At 40.3% G+C, this 20,506-nt stretch overlaps 1 protein-coding gene across 2 annotated transcripts in view; it reads right to left on the bottom strand.

The window, feature by feature from the left end:
- The window catches only part of PPARGC1A (PPARG coactivator 1 alpha), an 82,312-nt gene that overhangs the window by 10,650 nt on the left and 51,156 nt on the right, over positions 1 to 20,506 (bottom strand). The window contains exons 9-13 of one of the 2 annotated variants that reach the window (XR_010606153.1): positions 20,279 to 20,383; positions 20,024 to 20,144; positions 11,107 to 11,228; positions 10,602 to 10,753; positions 4,569 to 7,690 (exon numbers count right to left, since the gene is read on the bottom strand). Coding sequence is in view for 1 of the 2 variants with exons in the window: in XM_065634448.1 (XP_065490520.1) it covers positions 7,587 to 7,690; positions 10,602 to 10,753; positions 11,107 to 11,228; positions 20,024 to 20,144; positions 20,279 to 20,383 (604 nt within the window). In the remaining variant the exon portion in view is untranslated. Of the gene's footprint in view, positions 1 to 3,891; positions 7,691 to 10,601; positions 10,754 to 11,106; positions 11,229 to 20,023; positions 20,145 to 20,278; positions 20,384 to 20,506 lie in introns of those variants that run through there. The other variant, XM_065634448.1, reaches the window with a different exon arrangement.

Genomic DNA, 20,506 nt, shown 5'->3' with positions numbered 1-20,506 from the left:
GTAACCTTTTGTGTAGCAGACACAATCCACGTAACATGCTGTGTGACCAGTTTACAAAACCGGCCTCCTTCAGAAGGGCGAGTAATTAATCATTATTCAGCAACAGCACTCACCACTCCACTACTTGCTGGCAGGAGTGTGTAACTGAGGGCATGCCTAGCTACAACAATACATTATTCATGCAATAGAAAACTACAGTTAGCTGTGGTATTGTTCCAATAAATGGTTAAAAAAAGAAAGCACTCCAGTAGTTTCCAAGTGTGTGGCTGATTTTTTTTTTTTTTTAATTTACTGCCAACACATCGCATGAATGAGCCTAGGCCTGAGTTGCAAATGCAGTAGGAAAGAATTAGTATAAGGCACCAATGTGCGTTTTTCATAACGCCAAAGTCAATAATCTGAGTGCGAGAAGCTCTCTTGAATGCCTTGCCTTGAAGGTATAGCACAGTAACTTTATGGCTGTAATAATTTTATTACTTTACCAAGTACTAATTTAATAGAGAATGGAATGCACATTGTCAAAAATAAATTGTAGCAAATATTTCATTCAATTAAGAGTGCTAATAGTAATTTACATATTGTTCTCTTTCGGACATGGCTTTCTTCATACATAGCTCTGGGTTTAATTTACACTACATCTGGCCGACAATCTATCATGACGCAAACAAGGCATGTGAGATTATTTACATTTGATCACTGTCCACTATTTACACAAGCTGGGGTTAATAAAAGGCTGACAAGGGCTGGAGTTTAGTCACTGATTTTGGAGAGACTGGGATTGTACCTGTTTTCTGTTCAGCTGCCTTTGTCACAGAGCAGCTCAGTTTCTCTCTACGAGCAAATGCCACAATAAAATAGACGGTATGCATGTGCAAATCCTTCTATCACCTTGTACTTCACCATGCATGTGTTCCAAAAAGGTACATTTGATCTCAGATCTCAACATTTACCACACCTATGTGTATAACTTTTCCAGCGGAGGCCATTATTGAATTTTTTTTTCCTTTATATGGGAGTCTTTTTTTCCCAATTAATTGCATATGAATTTGGAAGAGCTTAATTCATCAGGTCCAGTCACGTCATTAAGGTTATAGATTTTTTTAAATAAAAGAGAATCAGAAATGCCTTTGGTAAAAGTATGATTTCAGAGGCATGTTGAAAGGAAGCTGCAATAATTGAAAAGAACCCCAAAAGATAAGCAAGTTTTAAGGAATATGTTTCCAGCTGCAGAAGAAATATTTTTAACTTCACCAGAATTTGTCACTGAAAAAGCCCAAACTTTCATTAGACTGTGAAGATTTTGGGCTCAGGTTGCTTGACTGAAAAAATATCAGTCGAGGAATAAACACCGATCAAGTGCAACATTTACGATTTATATATGTATTCCATCCAGCTGAAGTTTCCATAATTGCACTGCACAGACACCAGCCATTCAGCAGAGCACATCGTGCAGCAGAAGATGAGTTTGCTTTCTCTTTTTTTCAGCAAAGCAGCACAAGGAGAGCACAGCAACGGGAAGCGCAGAGGATATATTCACTTCCTCTCATGGAGGATTTCATTTTCTTCTTTGCTGAGAAGACTAGTCTCCTTTGTCTCGAAGTATTAACAAATATACCAGCTCCCAATGAAGACAGGCTGCCCTACGTCTATCAATAGAATCTATATAGAATCTTTTCCCTTAGGGATTAATTCAACTTTTGATTCAATCTTTCTGAGCCTTAAATTATGATGTTACAAACCTCCAAGGAACTACTGTACTATTTGTGACCTTCTTTATTACTTTCTGCTGTTTGATAAAGTAGAGAAAATTGATTTATAGTTTAGTTTGCTTGTGAACATGGCATGCCAACGGCGAGAGTGTGATTCGCAGAAAAGCAGGGGAAGTTGGCATTGGTTAAAGTTTAATATAGCGGTTTATTAATTAATGGTGAAGGACAATAGAATAACTGCATGTTAATCTTGAATGAGATTGTAGAAGTGCAACATGAAATAATACTGATGAAGCAAGGCATCTTGCTAGAGGCAGATTCAAAGTTTTCAAAACATTTTCCTCAAGGAAAAATTTTGTCCGTTTCTTCCACTTCTTTTCCCTAAACCTCCTGTTCTTCCCCTCATGACCTGATGGATGTTTTTGTGTTTTCTGCAAGCATTAAAGGTTAAAGGTGGTGGGCAAGGCCGAAGTTTTCCAAATGGAGCCTAAAATTAGGCGTTGATGTCTGTATTTGGATTCTTAGGCCCCAATCCAGGAGTCTATTTTTATTCAAAGCAGCCAAGCACTTGACTTCAATGGATCTAAAACCACTCATGCTTAAGTGCTTTGCCGAATCAGGACAGACTTAAGCACAAATGTAAATGCTGTGCTGAATTTGGGCTCTAAATATGTGGTTTGATTTTAAAAGTGCTGAGAGTGGGCAGGTCTAATTGAAGTCAATAGGAGCTGCGAAATGCTCAGCATTTCTGAAAATCAGGCCACTCATTGAGGCGCCTGAATTTGATTTCAGGTGCTCAGCTTGCAGCATTCACCGTGCGAGAAAATGGTAACCCAGGAGAGCAGGCAATGGAAGGGATGATTTCTTAATAAATGAGATCCTGATTTTATGCAATAAACCTTAATAACATAAAATGAAGGGACAGGAGGCAAAAAGCAATACTTTCCGGAAATCTAATACAGTGGGTTATTTGCAAGCATCGAAGTGCTATGTAAAAATATTAAATGAATAAACAAATCAAATTAAAAAGCCTAGTAACTGGAGAAATACCGGGCTAAATTCATGCCTTGTGGAACAGCAGCACTACTGATGAAGTACACCAGGGATGGATCTGGCCCACTACGTTTTGAGCATTAATTTGATCAGGAGCGGTGAGTCAACAAAGCAAATCCCACACAGCGAAGAACTTTGCTCTACCACTGTTGCAAGCACCAAGCACAACAGCGTGGATTAGTAAACGGTAAAAATGCAAAAGCCATATATTTTTTGCAAGTAAAAAAATATCATGACAGAGTATAAAGTAAACAGTAGTGTTAGGAGCAGAGGTGAGATGGAGGGTAGTTGTCTTGAAAGAGGCAATTTTTCTAAAGTGATTTCAGTGGTTCTCCCTACCTGAGGAGCAGAACCAGCCTGGCCAGCAGCTGCACACACCTGCGGTACCTTCTGAGGAACCCCCAGAGGTGAGAAGGCTCCATCACAGCCTGTTGTGCTGCTGAGCCCCAGAGACAAAGGAGATAGCAGTACCTGTGAACTAAGCCTGGGCAAACCAAAGCAAAGCCATTCCTTTCCCTTTTTATTGCGCATCCGAATGAGCGGGCTGTGAATACCATTTGCCAGCTACCCAGAAAATTCATGTTTGTCCACCTGCCCACCTCTCTGATCCTCCTAGCCTGTCTGCTGAGACAAAGAGGCTGGTGAAGGATTATCACGGTGGTGCTTCTTCCTAGTACAGATATTCATCATCTCAGGAAGGAAGACACCAACTATTTTAGACTTGTTAGTCCCTACTACCTGCACAACCAGGATCCAAGCATGGCCATGCAGAAAAGCCCTTACATTGCCCACCTTCTCCTAACTCAAGCCAGCAGCTCCCAAAACTCCACTGAGCATTTTTCAAAAGTTTTCCCACAATGTTTATGTTGGCCCTTCAACAGCCTTGGGTACTCACAGCAGGAAGGCAGATAGCATCACTCTGCCACTGAACTTATTAAAACTAGTGGTTCTGTCCCCTGCCCAGAGTGCCATCATGCAGGCGTGATCTGGAGTACTATCTGAAATCAACTATGACCATTACGAAGAGTACCAGAAAACACAGTACATGACCAGCTAAGGGGGAAAAAACCTGTCACTTGTGATAAAAAAGAGAAACAGAAATGGATTTGAAACATTCGTTTCCCTTTATTTGCTCAGTGAGGCTGATGTGTACCGCACATTAAAAAAAAAAAAAAATCACAGGAATTTTCATACAATGAGTTAAACCACAAAAGTACACGTAGAATTGGCAGGTGGAAAATAGCCCAGCTCGGGCTTAACTGATATCTCGCTTTCCCTGTTCAGCATAGTCCAACCAAACGCTTTATGTGTTTACCTACTGTACAAATTTTACAGTAGCTCCATCAGGTCAGTGATTCACATTATTGAAAATGCCTGTCACACAGGTACAAATTTAGAATCATCACATTATATTACATGGCTATTCTAGGTCATTTATAGATCAGACCTTATACTACAGTGACTGAAGTTCCCATTACAGCCATCAAAAAGGACACATAATCATTACCTACTGTAAGCTTACATCTGAAGGGATGAGAAGAAGGTGTGGTTGTGGTTTTTTTTTTTAACTGACCCAAGTATTACACCCCAGAGGCACAAACCTTCCTCTCAGGGCTGCTCTTGGTGATGGCAGCCCAACTGTTTTTCAGAGTAGTTTAGCACAGGTATTTTTCTTCAATTTTAGGCTTCCTCTGTTTGGATTTGGATTATTTTATGTTATGTAGAAATTACTCTGTTACAGCTCTAGGAAAGACCATAGTTTCTAAGTACCAGTTCTGTTACCTGTGTTGCAGATGTGGTACTTACCACAGCATGAAAGCAGCAGTACAATCTTCATCTAAAAGACACACAGAGCTATACTGCAATTTGCCTCCGGTGACAACGCGGTACATGTGCTAATTTGAAATGTTCTTCGGGGACAAAAAAAGAAAAAGAAACACTGAGTTTATATTTTGATGGGTTACCTACTACAGTGCCTACAAAGGATACAAATAGCTTTATTCAGCAGTCCTAGCTCTACATTAATTTCATATGTAATTTGTAAATCCACAGAGGAAAGCCATCTTAAAGATGAGAACGTTTACCAGGCCAGTGAAAAAAAAAATTGACTCATGTCATTATGCCTGCTTGGTGAAAAATAAATAATCCCCCCCCCCAAAGCCCACACCAATTTATTCACGTCAGCAATGTTGGGCAAAGGAGACTGTGTTTAAAATTTAATCACAGAAATGTAAAGGCAAAATAGGTAATGCATCTGGTCCTTGAACGCGTAATATGATATACTAAATATTGATTTCTTAAAAATAATTTATTGCTTTTAATATTTTTCTTTACAACAGAAGATACTCAAAATCCAGAAAGGAAAATTGTAAACTTTTAGTTTGGCATTCACACAAAGTTAAAATACCTGCATTTTAACCTACAGAGCAACAACAAGAATTATGCAGATTAAAGAATGTTACCGTTGTAACACAGAACCTCCTAAAAAGTTCTTTTTTTTTTTCTTTTTCTTTTCTTTTTCTTTTTTTATTGCTATCTACCTACTGAGAAATAAGAAGCCAAAAAATCAAGCAAGCATTCGACAGGACAGACAGTGGAATCTCTCAGAACACAATATGCTGGTGATAAAATGAATGCAGCCATCCAAATCAACTGCACTGGCACGGGGGTGGAATCGGTTTTCTAAGATTGGGAGTGGGAAAGGAGATTAAATAGTTAGGTGTGCCATACCTTTAAGAGGAGTCATGAATGCCAAACAGTAATAGAATACCAAATCTACACATTCGCGAGCAAATTCCAAACTTTGCTGATTCAGTCTAGAGACTCCGAGTTCAGATGAAATTCTGATGCTCAGAATAGCAGTAGTTTACTCTTGTGGTTTTTTTCCTTCCTGAAGTTTCTATTTAATTTAGCAGAAGCAATGTCATCAGCAACAATGTCATGGGCACATCTGAGGCCATGCTAGTGCATAGTAAAAGAAGAAAAAAAAAAAACAACCACCCACTGCTTCTGCAAAAGCTGAATTTCCAAATGAAGCGCTAACTCCAAACTCCAAACTGACAACCGTCATGCATCCTAGGTATAAAACTTCCACTGGCCTTTTAATTATTTTAGTCATCTCATAATTTATAATAAATAGGATAATTCTAACTGATAAATATGTCTCTTTAGTAAACAAAGGAATGAAGGATAGGTATTTATACAGGATGCATAACTGTAAAAAATATAAATACCATCATTAAACTTTGCCAATGAAAAGATTACTGGCTTCAAGAACAGTGTTTAGACACAGAATTACTGTAAAAATCATAGTGTACTTAGTACCCCAGCATCTTTTTATCAAATTAAAATCACAAAAATTAAAACAAAATAGCATTTTAAAAAGATTTTTGACTTCTAGTTCCAAAACTACTGTTGATACATAAAATAAAAACATTTCTTAATGATTACCCATTTGAGGGACTTTACATAAAATTATGATATCTCCTAGAAAAATTTAGATGAGAAAATTTCATTCCCCTAACAAATTCCATGTATAAAACTGCAAAAGAAAATCAAGCAATGATAAAAGTGTGGAAAAATACTGCAGAAGTGGTTAACACCTTTTGGGCTAGGATAAGTCTTGACAAAATTCTTATGTAAGCTCACCAAAGAAGGGATGGATATGTGTAAAGCGTTTTTGCACTCAGACACACGCACGCACGCATATACACAAACACCCCCTCACCCGCACGCTTTTCTCTCTTTTTTACAATCAAATATATATAAGCATAAGTTCAGCTTTCTACATATGTTAGTGTACAATAATTGTTTTGCCTCATATAATTACATTTGAATATTCTTGATTAAGAAAAATTCAGCAGTTTTTGAAAAGAAGGCTGCATTTACAGTGCATAGCTGTAACAAAAAAAGAACATCGTCATACAGTATGTACATAAATAAAAATACTCCATTTAACATTTGTAAATACGCAACTACTTTAGAGAATGTGCACACACCCAGATAGTTATATCCAACTCTCATTAATAATGTAACACCACGTCTGCTCATTAGAATAAATCGCTGAACAAGCTGCACATTTGACCATTAACAAGGCTTTGAAAATTTTGCTGTGGAAGATCAACGTTGTAGACATTTACATGGGTGTCAGAATTAAAAGATGAAACTTCAAAATGTTAGGGAAGCTTGAGCCTTTCATTTTCTCTTCTGCAAGGACTGAAAAAAAACCCCAAACAACCAAACCAACCCCCCCCAAAAACACAAGGAAAAGAAAAATCTTAAAACAAAGCTAAAACAGATTGTAGGCTTCTGGGACCTGTGGTTTCTTCTGGATTGTCATATTATCACTGTGTCATGAGAAGAAGCTTCATTTAAAAAAAATAATAATGCAGTGTCTGATTCCCAGACATCAGCAGCCATAGTTCTCAAATTTAGGGGTTTTTTTTGTTCGTTTTTGTTCTTTTTTTTTTTGTTAAAATGCAATATTTACAGATTTTGCAGTTCATCGTTGTACGTGTTTCTCTGTGGAACTGCTGCCATGTCTCGTGGTTTGCATCGAACTGGTGAGGGATGCCCGGCCGGCTCCCCCAACACCGATCACCCGCGAAAGCAAAGCTGACACCCATGGACACGCATGTGCTTACTAAGGACAGGCATCCTGCCCTTCACTCGTTGAGCAGCTGTGTTCATGTAAACCATGGTTTTGAACAGAGAGTGTAAAGTAGGAGAAATTCCTAAGTATGACTTCTTAATTGTCCGTTATTGAAGGACGTGATGTCCGTGAGGTATTCGCCATCCCTCCGTTTTCCTCAGGTGTGATGCATGTTACCTACGCAGGCTCCGCTGTGCCTCTTTAAGTAAACTATCAAAATCCATGGAGTCATACTTGCTTTTAGTGGAAGCAGGATCAAAATCATCTGAGTTTGAATCTGAAACCCAAAGAGAAGCAAGTTCAGTCAGAGGCAAGAACGGCTCTTGAGTATTTAACATTATTTTCTTCGTACAACAGTACAAACGGCACTGCAGAACCAATCCACTTATGACCACAGCTTTAGTGGAATGGGATGATAAAAGCCCAGAAACGGTCATCACAGAAGCTTTAAGCATGGACAGAGCTTTCTGGTGAGAAGCAGGACTCAACAAAACCAGTGCACCTCATTGCAGGGGGCACGCCATAAATCGCATGTACATACAGAGCAGGTAGACTGAAACCAGTTTCTCCAAGGACTTGAGCAACAACACACTGCTATGTATAGGTCTCAAAGGAGTCCAGATGATCTTGATAGATGCTTCACTGAAAACTCCACCATTGTTTTGCAACATGCAACACCCAAGACTTCTTCTGACAAAGCTAACAGGGGGTGGCTCTGCAGAAAGGCAGGGCAGCCTGCGGGCGGCACGCAGGGGACACCACCGTGCCTGCCTGCCCTGCCTCGGCGTCTTGTATTATACAAGTCACTACACATCCCAGAATCTCTGCTTTTGCTTCTACTCTGATTTTTTGCGGGTTTGCTTGTTTAGTGTGTGCCCAATTCATGGCCAAGCCTCAGTATCACCGCACAAGCAATCTCAGGTGAGCTCCTTAGCTTTTTGCAGCATACGAGATAAGTCAGAGCAGCAGCAATGGTCCACTTCTTGTGATCTGCCATACCTGCTCCAGCTTTGCTAGTTGCTCAGACACAGACGTCAGTCTCTTCCTAGCACAGAGCAGGGATTGTATGTTTGTGGCCATACAGTTCCAGAACGACAATTACTGACGTGGCTGCAAGCACTGAATTTCCTTTTGGAGTCATCTCTGCTTAACACTGACTCTCCCCAGGTCCTGTGTCACAGCTCTGTTACTAGAGTGCCCTTTTCTTGCCATTTCTTGTGTTGAATTAATGAGAACTCCCCATCTACCACTATAAGACACACTGTGCATTAAATGTTCATTACAAGTTCTGTTAAGACAATATCTTCTCACAGAGGAGAGGTGTTAAACTTCTGACTATTATTTTCAAGTGTTTTCTTTCTTCTGTACTCAACCCAAGGCTGATTAATTCTCTCTGTCCTTGTACTAGCTCATGAATTTTAAAGTTCATCCTGCCATTTCCTTATGTAGCTCTATCAGATACTCTGCAAAATACAGGGAATGCGGTCTGAAGCAGAGAAGCTCAAGCTGTCAGCAGGACAAAGTGAAAATATTCTGCTCAGAGATACTCTGGGAATCCCATGCAGTATGGAGAGACCTGCCAGGGAATACTCCCTGTGATGAATAATGTTCAGGAGGGTTCCCTTCAGACAACTTATTTTAAACCCCAGATTTTCTGAGATACAGAGACGACCCTGGTTTCCACTGCAGAAGATAAGTCAAATCAAGTCAAGACTTCAATCTGTTTTTACTGTTTTTATCAGCCTACATTTCGACAAATGCCTTGCTACCTTTTATATTTTCAACATCAACCCTATATCTCTTCAGCAGTCAATTGCCTTTTCTTAGCTTTACATTATCGGTTTAGCCACTGAAGTGAATTATAGCATATTCATTGTGAACAATGCATATCATCTTTATCATTTACTCTGAAAATACATCAATTGGTTAGAAAAAATATATCTGTATTCACTTCCTGCATTGTACAAAGCTGAGGGCAGCACATACGAGATTTCATTAGCACTATGTTACAGGGTTATGAGATATTTTAGTGACTGTGGTCATTTTTTCATAAAAAACCCACAATATCTGATTAATATAGATTCAACAGCAAAATGTCCCTTGCTATTTTATTCAGAAAAGAGTATCTCCCATACCTTTAGTCTACTTATACAGGTGTCAGGAAGGGTTTAACATTCAATGAATACTTTATATTTTAAAAGGTAATTAAATAAATGGCGAGTTTATGACATATTATAATATTACAGAGGACGTTTTGGTAGTCTGCATGTTCTTTTTCTGCATATACTTAACATCAGCATTCCTGCTGTAACAATTTGAACATCTCCAAACATTCTTGCAAGGGGAAGCATCGGACCTTGGCACAGAGCATGGGACAGAACCACACATTTTTGCCCAGACAGGTCTAGGACAGACCCAGGTGTGTTATCACAGCCAGTATGCACAGTTGGGACTGGAGTTATCTCAGCATACTGCGGTCTGGAGACTGGTGTACATAGTGCCCCACATCAGTGGGACAGCAAACATCAAGAGATTTGCTACGCTCTCCACAGGCTGGAGCCTCTTATATCATGACTGGAAGGCCCTGAAAGGGGACACCTTCACACATAGATGCTTATGCACGATGTGGGAACCATCAGGTGAGACCCATGGCCTTTGCTATACCAAGAGTCATATTTGGTAACAACCCCTTCTAGCTCTTAAACCTGAGAAACTATGAATTCTGTCTCTGGAAAGTTCTACACTTCTACAGCACAACTCATGGCAATGTAAGAATCAATGAATTTTTTTGGGTGAGGCACCTACTTTGGTCTCTGTTTATTGATCATATAAATGAACTGGGTATTAGAACCAAGCAGTCATAGCACAGCAATGAACAGTAAAGTGTGCAGGAGGTTTCTGTGGTGCTACCATTTCAACATGGGAATACTGGGCACTTGTTTTTGATAAGAATGGAAATGGGCTTTAAAAGATTTTCAGAGTCTGTAGTATCTCAAAGAAGCCAGCTCAGATTAGAGCTCAGATCAGTAGATTTTTAAACTCCTTGCAGCAAGTGAAAATCACTTCCTTTAACTCCCTCAATCATTTCAATAATATAAGCAGCAAACAAAAGAGAAGCAAACACTAAATTCTCCTGAGTTGCAAGGTTCCATTTATGTACTTTAATTCATATAGAGCAAAATACCTACCTAGGTCTGCATAGTTAGACTTGCAAAATTGCTTGCGTCCACAAAAGTACAGCTCAAAGTCAGGTTCATTTGACCTGCGTAAAGTGTATCCATTTTCAAGAGCAGCAAAGGCGTCACAAGTATAGCGGTAGGTGATGAAACCATAGCTGTCTCTGCAATTGAAAAATACAGTTGTGAACAAAAGCTGAAAAGAGTTAACACACATAGTGTAACCCCTTCCTGAGAGCAAGAAATTGCAGGAGATTCAGCAGTGGAAATGCCAGAAGTACCGCATCCATTTATCAGCATGATTGTTCTGTCATGCAGCTAAATACTTATTTCTGGGACAGGAAATCTCAACTAGCAAGATTAATAAATAAGGATGAAAGAAAATAAATAAGGTTTTGAACTCAGCATGTCATCTGTCACAGCACTTACAATGGTAACTCCCATACCAGTAATCCTACTGACATAATTTTTTACATATGGCAGCTCCCAAACAAGAAGTAATCTCGAAAGTTCTTACCCATCATCCTGCAAATTTACTGTGCACTCCTCAATTTCACCAAAAACTTCAAACCGGTCCCTCAGTTCTGTTCGGGTTGTGTCAGGTCTGATTTTACCCAGATAAATCACACGACGTTCTTCCTATTGAGAAACAGCAACAGGGAAGGCATATTTTTATCAAATGTGTAATAGAGATGAACCTCTACATATACGTGTGCAAAACACACATGGATGTGCAGAGTTATATAATGTATAATTATAGTTAATAGTCTCTGTGGAAGACTTAGTCCATCCTGCTAGTAAGTGAGATAGTTCTCTCCTGGAAAGCATCTAAGGTATTTAAACGACACTGCATTTGTCAGGCGGTGTGCTCCTGGAAGGTTTCAGTGTTTGCTGTCCCAGTTCTGCTACACACTGACAGACAACTCCCTTTGCATCCCGTTGCACCTTCTTCCCCTCTGCCCTTTCTACCACTTCCCCTCTAAGACTGTAAACTCTTCCAAATCAGGAGCTCCCTTTCTCTTGTCTTGTATCCAATACTGGGCAAAATCCATCTTAGTTGTGGAGCAGTATAAAGTAACAAGTAATTGCAGAAATATACCCTAGACATGACAAAATGTATAACAAAACATTATAAACTCAGATGACTCATTAGCTGACTCATCCTGCAATTAGCTTTTCCACCACAATCCATGCCTTAAAATAGAGGGAAAACTGTTAGGGGCTTAGAAGATTATTGTTATGAAAATAAATATTTTTGCAGGAAGGCAGCAGAATAAAATGTGCCCAGTGGTCACCATTACCTTTTCGTTTCTTAGGAAAAAGAACCTGACTGGATTCCCTGATTCTTACAGGCTACGGTGTCATTTACATGCTCCTTTGACATTTGGAGCAAAGCATCAAAGATACTTTTAAAACAATTGAGTCATGGTCATACCCTTCCTTCCTGAGTGGAAATGCTCAGCAGAATGATAGAAGGACTAGGAAACCCTGTGAATGTCGCTTTATGATTTTTTGGATGAACACTTTAATGAAGACAGAGCCATTTAGTGAGCTGCAAGCAAAGCAAAAGGCAAAAAGAGATCTTCAAAACCCTGACCTTAAGCTAATCAGGGCAAAGAAGCACCAGCTACGCATGGCCTGAGTGCTCAGCCTTCCTGTCTCAGATCACCTCTGGCCTGAAGAACTCCGGCACTACTGGCCCTACTGCTCATCCCCCACACATTTGTCCCATAAATCGAACGACCACCACCACCACATTCTCAGCTGGTGTAAATCTGTCAGTCAGTGGAGCAATGTCAGTTTAAACCATGAGCTTCAGCACCTGAGACTTGCACAGAATTTAGGTGCCAAATGCCAAAGGAGCTATACTCACTGCTGAGAATTCATGACTGTCGTAACCTGGAGGTGCCTAAAGGCTAATGACACCTCAACTGTGCAATGCAAAACGCCCATGGGACCTAAATACAGACTTGCATTCCTGCTCAGAAACATCCTAGCCTGGAGAGACAGGTAGCTTATAACGTTGCAATTCAGATATAGCAAGAAATGGCTCTTTTCCATGAGTCACCACAGAGGCATAAAGCACTAGGCATTCTTGGACCACAGATAATGGGATTGAGATTTGACCAAACACATGTAGAAACAGAAATGATCCTGATGCCTCTTCTTTACTTCTTTGAGCACTCATTTGAGATAAAGGGACCATCAGAACTCTTCTTAGCTACCAGGTTCAAATCTTGGCTCCCTGTTCCCAGGAGAGCACTCTCTCCCAGGAACTGATTAATACAAAATAAACAAACAATTTCTGCAGCAGGAAGCTGAAACTAATACACCTGCCTCTCAACAGAAACTCCTTCTCACCGGCAAACTCAGTCTACTATTTTCACTGACACTTTTCCTGGCCTCACAAATTCCAGGGGCTTGGATCCAGTTAATCTAAGCTCCTGAGAAACAAAAGTCAGTTCACGGATCCAGAAAACAGAGATCCAAGAATCAAATACTCCTACCCCAAAGCCCTACCCGCTGAGGTGTGGCAGAAAATGTGACCACTGGAACCGCCTGGCTCCTGGGTCCCCAGTCAGCCCAGCAGAGTCCCTGGTGGCTCTACCAAAGTATGTACATGCTCTCCTTAATCAACGGGATCAGGTAAGTAACTCATTTAGATGCTCTAAACTACTGCTCCTTTTGATTACACGAGGAACCAAGGCGACTGCTTTGGTAGTCCCCTCTAACCCTGCTCGGACAGGCACTTTCACTTTCAAATGCTACATCTTCTAAAGTGTGTGGTCCAAAAGCTGTCCTTGTCCTCTAACATTGCAGTGCAGTCTGGAGAAGCTAAAAGAAGGATAAGTGTGCTCATGGGTGGCCATAAATTCAGGGAAGAGAGGTACTTTACAGACAGCTGCTGCTTTTTATCCCTGTCTCTACTGCGTCCCGGTCCAGAGGAGTCTGGGTAGGGCTTCAATGAGCTAGGGACTCTAGAGTGCAGGCAACAGAAATCTGCATTTCTTCCATTTTCCCCATTCTAATTCTGCCTACTTTCAGTATGGTTAGGTGTCATAAACTTGAAAACCAGGAAAATCTGCATATGCACAGTAATTACTTTTTCAGACTGTTTTACCAAATCAAGGATTTAACCGCACTGAAACACTTGATAAGAAACAATTCCATTGATACTTGCTATTGAACCTAAATGACTGACCAGATGGAGCAGAACATAACATAGCAGACTGTCTAATATACTTTAGCTGAGATAATACATCTCGACTGAAAAAACATAATGTTTTGCTCACTGACATGGAGATTGTTATATTACAGTGTGATAGAAATAACTATTGCATGCTCTTCCATAAGCCTGTGTGCATGCCTGTGCAATTTTTCCTTCTTCTATCCCTCTAATAACTTTTATAACCCTAATACCCCTTTAAGACAACCGTAATAAAACAAAACTGAACAATTTTTTAAAAAAGCCTGTTAAACTATCATTAAGGGAATAAGTTAAACCTTCGAAATTGAGGAAATTCAAATTTAAAGCTGAAATGCACCATATGTTCTCCAGTGTGCACACATGAGATGTTCTTTCACGTATTTTTCAAGCAGAATGCCATGATGGTAGAATACACCAGAGAGCACAGGATTCATCAGCATTGTCTTGGTTAACTTTAGTTTATTTAAAGCAACTACGAAGAATGTATTTGTATTCACAGAGACACCTGCCTTTTATTCCCATTAATAATGATGAGCTATACAAGCCTAACAAGATTACAACACAGCTCTAAATGTTAAAGACCTTTATTTTATAATAAGTTACATCCATATGTCCGTTTGTGCATATTAAGTATGCTTTTTACTGCACTTGTTAGAGCAGATGATATATGACTTAGGAACCTAGAGAGTGGCAGAGAAAAGCTTTTGTTTTCAATTTAATGTGGGCAGAGGGAAAATGCAGGAAACTCCAGAAGACACTGTTCATATTTCCCTCCCAAAAGTGCAGCTGATTTATTTTGCATTATAAGGTTTAAGCATAGTTCATTGATTTGCCAGGTAAATAAAGGAAGAAGAGTCCAGCCACCACCCTCAGGCTCAACATGTCTGTCTTCTTTTGGTTTACCTAAATCTCCTTCTTCATAATCTTGTTCTTTCTTCCTTGCAGTATGAAACATTTGAATGGGCAGATGTGGCAGAAAATTTTGACCAGGATATACCTTACACATCTAAGGAGCAATAAAGGGACCCCTCATCCTGCAAAACATTTACTGATGTCAAGGATCTTTTTGTCTTGCAAAGGCTTTCTCCAAAACTTTGTTTTCCCTTCCTCATTCTTAAACCTTTATTTCACATGGAAATAAAGTGCAGACCATTAGGCATATTAGTTTCCACAGGTTTTTTGCACTGGGCTAAGCAGCCTGTGGGAGCTGGGGGCAGCCACTCCAGCAGTAACACCCACAGTGCTGCTGTCCCTGTTTTCCCTACCGCTTGTTGTCTGTACATCTGTGGTGCATACTTAGCTCTTTAAGATCCAGGTGATGGTTCATGTGAAGCTGAGAGAAGAAATCCAGGGGTGTTTTAAAGCTGGGGTCTGCCATGGTCTTGAGAAAGGCTGTGCTGCTTCCTCCAGCACGGGTGGCTGGCTGGGTGCAAGCCCCGTGCCTGCTGTGCCCTCCGAACCCAGTAACCTCTGCTCTTCCAGTAGAAAGCCATGAAGACTTCTATCCTTAGAGCTGGAGGACAAATACCATTTTGAAAGTGCAATGGGTGGAGTTGGGCGGAGTTCAAAAACCAGAAGTGCTATGGATGGAAAAGGCAGTAAAGCTGAAGATTCTGCCATAATAATAATACAAAAAATTTGCTTTAGATTCCGTATTAAAGAAGAATTGTGGACTAAGTATGACCTGGGCAAGTATGAATGGCAAAAGGATGATACAAAAAAACTGGAAAAGAAAGAAAGAACATTGCGCAAAATTTTCAAATGCTACTGTGTGGCTGAGGACTGAAACAGTTCAGCCACGTTCATCTCCTTGGTGACTGCTAGGAAAAAAGCGATGGACCAGTAAAACTCAATACTTTGGTAATCTGTTCGATACATTTTCAGCAACTCATACAGCAAAGGTAGAGTGCTGGGGATCAGGACCATCAAGATGAGCAACGACAAAAAAATCCCAACTAAATATACAATGTACATTGGATCCTCCATTATCGGGAATGCGCTCCATTATAGCCTGACGCTGGTTTTAGACTTTAGAGAAGCCAAGCACTCATTTATGAAACCACCTTTCTCCTGCCTTCCTGTGGTAGAGCAATTTATTTTTTTTGAAACCATGTGTTTCTTTCCGCTGCAGTGGCCTCACAGCACATTTATCTTCTTATGCCTGTAAGCTGTTTGGGACAGGGACTCTTTATGCTTGTCTGATGGAAGCTGCCAGCACTTAGAAATGAAAAGCAGTAACGTTAATAGTAATTTTCTATTCAGGTATAAAAGCAGATTTTGTTATCCCTTCTAGCAGCAGTCAGTGCATGCAGCACGGATCCAGAGCACCAGGCTGCTCATCGGACGCTTTAATCTCCCAGCCCTCGTGTACCACGTCAATGGGGAAGCACAAACTGGTGGCTCCAGAATTGAAATGTGCTAACTGTATTTCTAAAGCCGTGCCTTGGCAAGTCTTTGCCACGTGTTCTAATAAGCTGCTGGAGTAAAAGTCCCGCATAGCTCAGGAATTTCCTGGGGTGTGTTGGAAGAAAAAAGTGGTCCTCGGGCTTCTTGGCAAATCGCTGTGATGTGCTTTGCTTGGGGGCTGGATCACAGTTCCTACAAAGACCTGAGCAGACTGTCCTGTCCAGCAGTTGCTCCTCAATTTTCATGACAAATGTGCCTACACTGTGATCTGGTTAGCATTATTAAGCAAGTCTTGGTGGCAGACCGTCCTTATGTTCAATGAGGAGCCATCCAAAACCAAAATGTCAACCCAGTGAAATAAGTCATGATCAAGCTAAACTGTGCTAAAGTTTGTTCCGTGAGCAAAGGCACCACAATCAAAAGCAAAAATAAAATGAATGAAAAAAATATTGTTCTTAGTCTCTAGCTGGAAAACAGCTTGTGGGCTCCGCCCATATTTTTCAAGTGTGACTGCTCAAAATTAAGGCCCCGATCCATAAAAAGGGCACCGAATCTCCAGTAATCGGAGAGGGGAAAAGAAGAAAAGGAAAAGGAGAAGAATATCACAGTACCTCTTGAAGTCAAGCTACCTGTGTATAGATGTAAGTCTAGATGGGAATTCAGGAGCCCATACAGGGAAATGCTAGCCCGGGCTCCCTGTTGCTCTGAAGGCACCGCGGCCCAGGCGGTGTGAGCAAGACCGAAGGGGCGGCCATTTAAACACGCCCCCGGCAGAGAGCACGAGCGCAGGTCCTGCAGCAAACCTCCTCAGCGTTCTGCCAACACGCCTTCGCATCTGCCAAAACACAAGCTGCCTGCACAATCAGAGGGCCCTGCTGCACATATGGTTTTGACAGATTAAAATATGTGAATTTTTTTCTCATTTCTTTTTTCCTAGGTTTCCCACTCTTCTTGTCACGTGGAGGCTGATTCTAGATACTGAACCAATAATACTTGATGGATTTTAGCTCAGTCGTAATTTGTTTCCTTTCCACTGTTCATCCTTTCTACAAGTAAATCCTGAGACCTTAGCACGGTGCTTGTCATGAAGAAAAGTCACCTGCCCTGTGTAACACCTGAGGCATTAGTACTGCCCCATTTTAGGCAACTCTTTTAACAATATCTGGAGGGACATGACCATAAATCAATTCATGCAGCAAAAGAATGAGCTAGAAAGACAGTAAAAAATTCCCCAATGCAGACAGCAAAGAAATTTAAACTTGTGTGACTGTACAAAGAGTTCAAGTAAAAGAGAGAGGAGATTCTCGTGGCTGAACAATAAATGTGTTGAGTCCCTCAAGAAAGAAACTAGTGACACAGAAGAGACCCATAAGCCATGCTTCAACAGACTGAAGCACAGGAGGTTTCATCTGAATTTGAGGAAAAACTTCTTTACTTGGAGGGTGACAGAGCCCTGGAACAGGCTGCCCAGAGAAGTTGTGGAGTCTCCTTCTCTGCAGACATTCAAGACCCACCTGGACACATTCCTGTGCGATCTGCTCTGGGTGAACCTGCTTTAGCAGGTGGGTTGGACTAGATGATCTCCAGAGGTCCCTTCCTACCCCAGCCATTCTGTGGAGCCAAAACGAGTAAGAAAAGGAGCAGAGAATGCTAGAAATAAAACAAATTTTATCACTGACTTCATGGGATCAGGGCTTCCCTTTCTCTGCTGTCCCCTAACCCTCACTTATTTGCACAGAGAATAAACTGGCATGATTCAATATAGATTTTTGAAGTAAAAGTGCTGATAGACTTTGGAGAAAGGGGTTAACAGGATTTCATCTACATCTCCTGTAGCTCTTACACAGGTGACTGGATTTTAAGTTTCTGCAATGTTCTGTTTATTGATATTTATTTTTTTAGTTCTAATTTATTGATGTTTATTAATAAATAATTTCATTACTGAAGTTAATTATCATGACAATGCTCAATTTAGAAAGAAAATAAATTCAACCTTGGTTTTGAAAAGTCTAAGATTTTTAACACAGTAAGTTATGATGCAGTGTATCTGGAGCTTTTAAAATTTCTTTTCTTTCCTTTCCTTCTTCCTTTTCTCTCGATTAGCTCATTGCCAAATATTTGTTTGTTTTAAACTAAATCAAATTTCCTACCTCCTCAGGCAAATTCAGGTTTATTTATACCAGTAAGGTACCGTAATTGAGAAGTAGCAAGATACACCCATGACAGAGGTCTACTTGAATCTCTAATTTGTGTTAAATCTACGCTAGAACAGCCTGTGTAAGTTACGATTGCTGGAAGGTACTGCTCATCTCTAAGCAGATGGAAGCCAGATATTTTAAAACTAACTGCAACAATTGACTTAAATATAGCACTGTCTGAAGCCAAGCAAAATTATTCCATTGCCTTCACTGAGTTGCAGATCAGCACAGCAGAGCATGTTACAGCTCTAAATCTCATGGTTTACAAAACATACGTTATCACCCACACTTTGTAGACAGGGCCCCTGAAGCAGAGAAAAGTGAAATGATATAATGAAGCTCACTAAGAACAGCAGCAGCAGAGACAAAAATCAGAAACTAAAGGTGTCCATTACTCTCCAGAACTTCTTGTTGCCACAGACTACACCAGCCTCTGCCAACCTCTGTGCACTCCCAGTTCTGTAGCTGTTAGAAGAAATGCTGCCAAGTGTGTGACAAACTACCTTTTACTACAAAGTCCACTAAAGGCACTGGAAAAAAGATCTATTCCTTGTGGTGGGCCCTGGACAGAGCACTAAGGGAAAATCTGGAAACGAAGGTGAAGCATCCCAGCCTGCCGGTTCATGCAAGAGCCAGAGCACTGCCAGAACAGCAGTAATGGCACAACTGAATGGAAAGAGCAAGACACAGAAATCCAAGCGGAAAATGTTAAGGCAAGCCACCAAAGGGGCTTAGCAACTACTAGGAGTCCAGATTTACAGCAGCTCCCAATTTAATTTATCAAAACCATCACACAGTTGCCAATGGGGAACTAAAAAGGGGCAAAAGCCGCCTGTCCGTTTAATAGCCATTCTTCCATCCTACAGCTACAACAGCCAAGAGAGTCGCTTGGCCCCACACGGGTATTTCCTTCGCCTCAAGATATTTCAGTTCTTTCACACAGAACAATGATGAACAAAATAATTAAATAATACATACTCATTATGAAAGGGCCAGCATAAAGTGACATTTTTAAATTGCATCATGTCTTCAGACTATTTATTTTGCTAAAAATAACTTAAAAATTAAGCGAGCCATAGACAGAAAAAAAAATTAAACTCATGCTTTTGGATCGTAGTTTTGAATTCTGTCATCTGCACCCTCTACACAGACAATTACAGCTACTATGAAAGTCCAGCAATTGGTATGTAAGCTGATTCCTTATACCGCTTATGTAAAAAAGCAGAAATATAGATAATAAACATTAATTACTGGTACTCTGGTAGGTGATACATAGTATAAAATGCAGGTTCACTGATACATCTGTGTAAGAAACAGACTGTTTCACTTTTAGTTGTCTGATGTCAGGGATGAAACCCTTTATATCTGTTGACTGTGAAAAACACGGAGAGTTGCAATCTATAGAACCTGAAAAAAATTAGTATTGTAATAACAAACCACAAATTGTTATGAAAACATGTATTTGCCTAAAATTCTAAATACTAAGTAATACACGTAAGTAGACTTTTGTACTTTGTTTTTTCTAAGAAAGAAAGGAAATAAAGTCTGAGTTCTAGCTTTAGAAATCTATGAAAAGAAACAGAAATCTATTTCAAAATAAAAGTTATCTTCACAGTGCTTACAATTGCTTTCTGCCTCTGTCTCTCCCTTTGTTTGGCCCTTTCAGATTCCCGTTTTTCATACTCTTTGCGGTATTCTTCCCTCTTCAGCCTTTCATGCTGATATTCCTCATAGCTGTCATATCTAGGAAACATAACTTAGTCATTAAATCAAGCACCTGCATTTGTGAATGTAAAATTAGTAATACAGTTTCTGCAAAGCTTCATTATCTCGAGAACCAGCTGCAAAGCCAACCAAACGCACACAAAATACTCTACCTGGGTCTGCGACTGCACGGTGATCTGGATCGCGATCTTGCATGTGAGGGAGAACTTCTGTGTGCTCGGTGTCTACAGTGGCTGGACTCATAATAGCAACAAGATCTGCAGTAAGAAACACATTCACTTCTGTCATTCAGTTTGAATCTATTGACACAATTTTCTACCTCTTCCCTGAACTTACAATTTTTTCTAAGCTACCAGTGAGATTTCCCAGTGACACTTCGC

Source organism: Caloenas nicobarica, chromosome 4 (assembly GCF_036013445.1).
Source record: "Caloenas nicobarica isolate bCalNic1 chromosome 4, bCalNic1.hap1, whole genome shotgun sequence".
Lineage (NCBI taxonomy): Eukaryota > Metazoa > Chordata > Aves > Columbiformes > Columbidae > Caloenas > Caloenas nicobarica.
The sequence above is the reverse complement of the archived record's forward strand: the minus strand, read 5'-3'. Positions and strand labels throughout refer to the sequence as shown.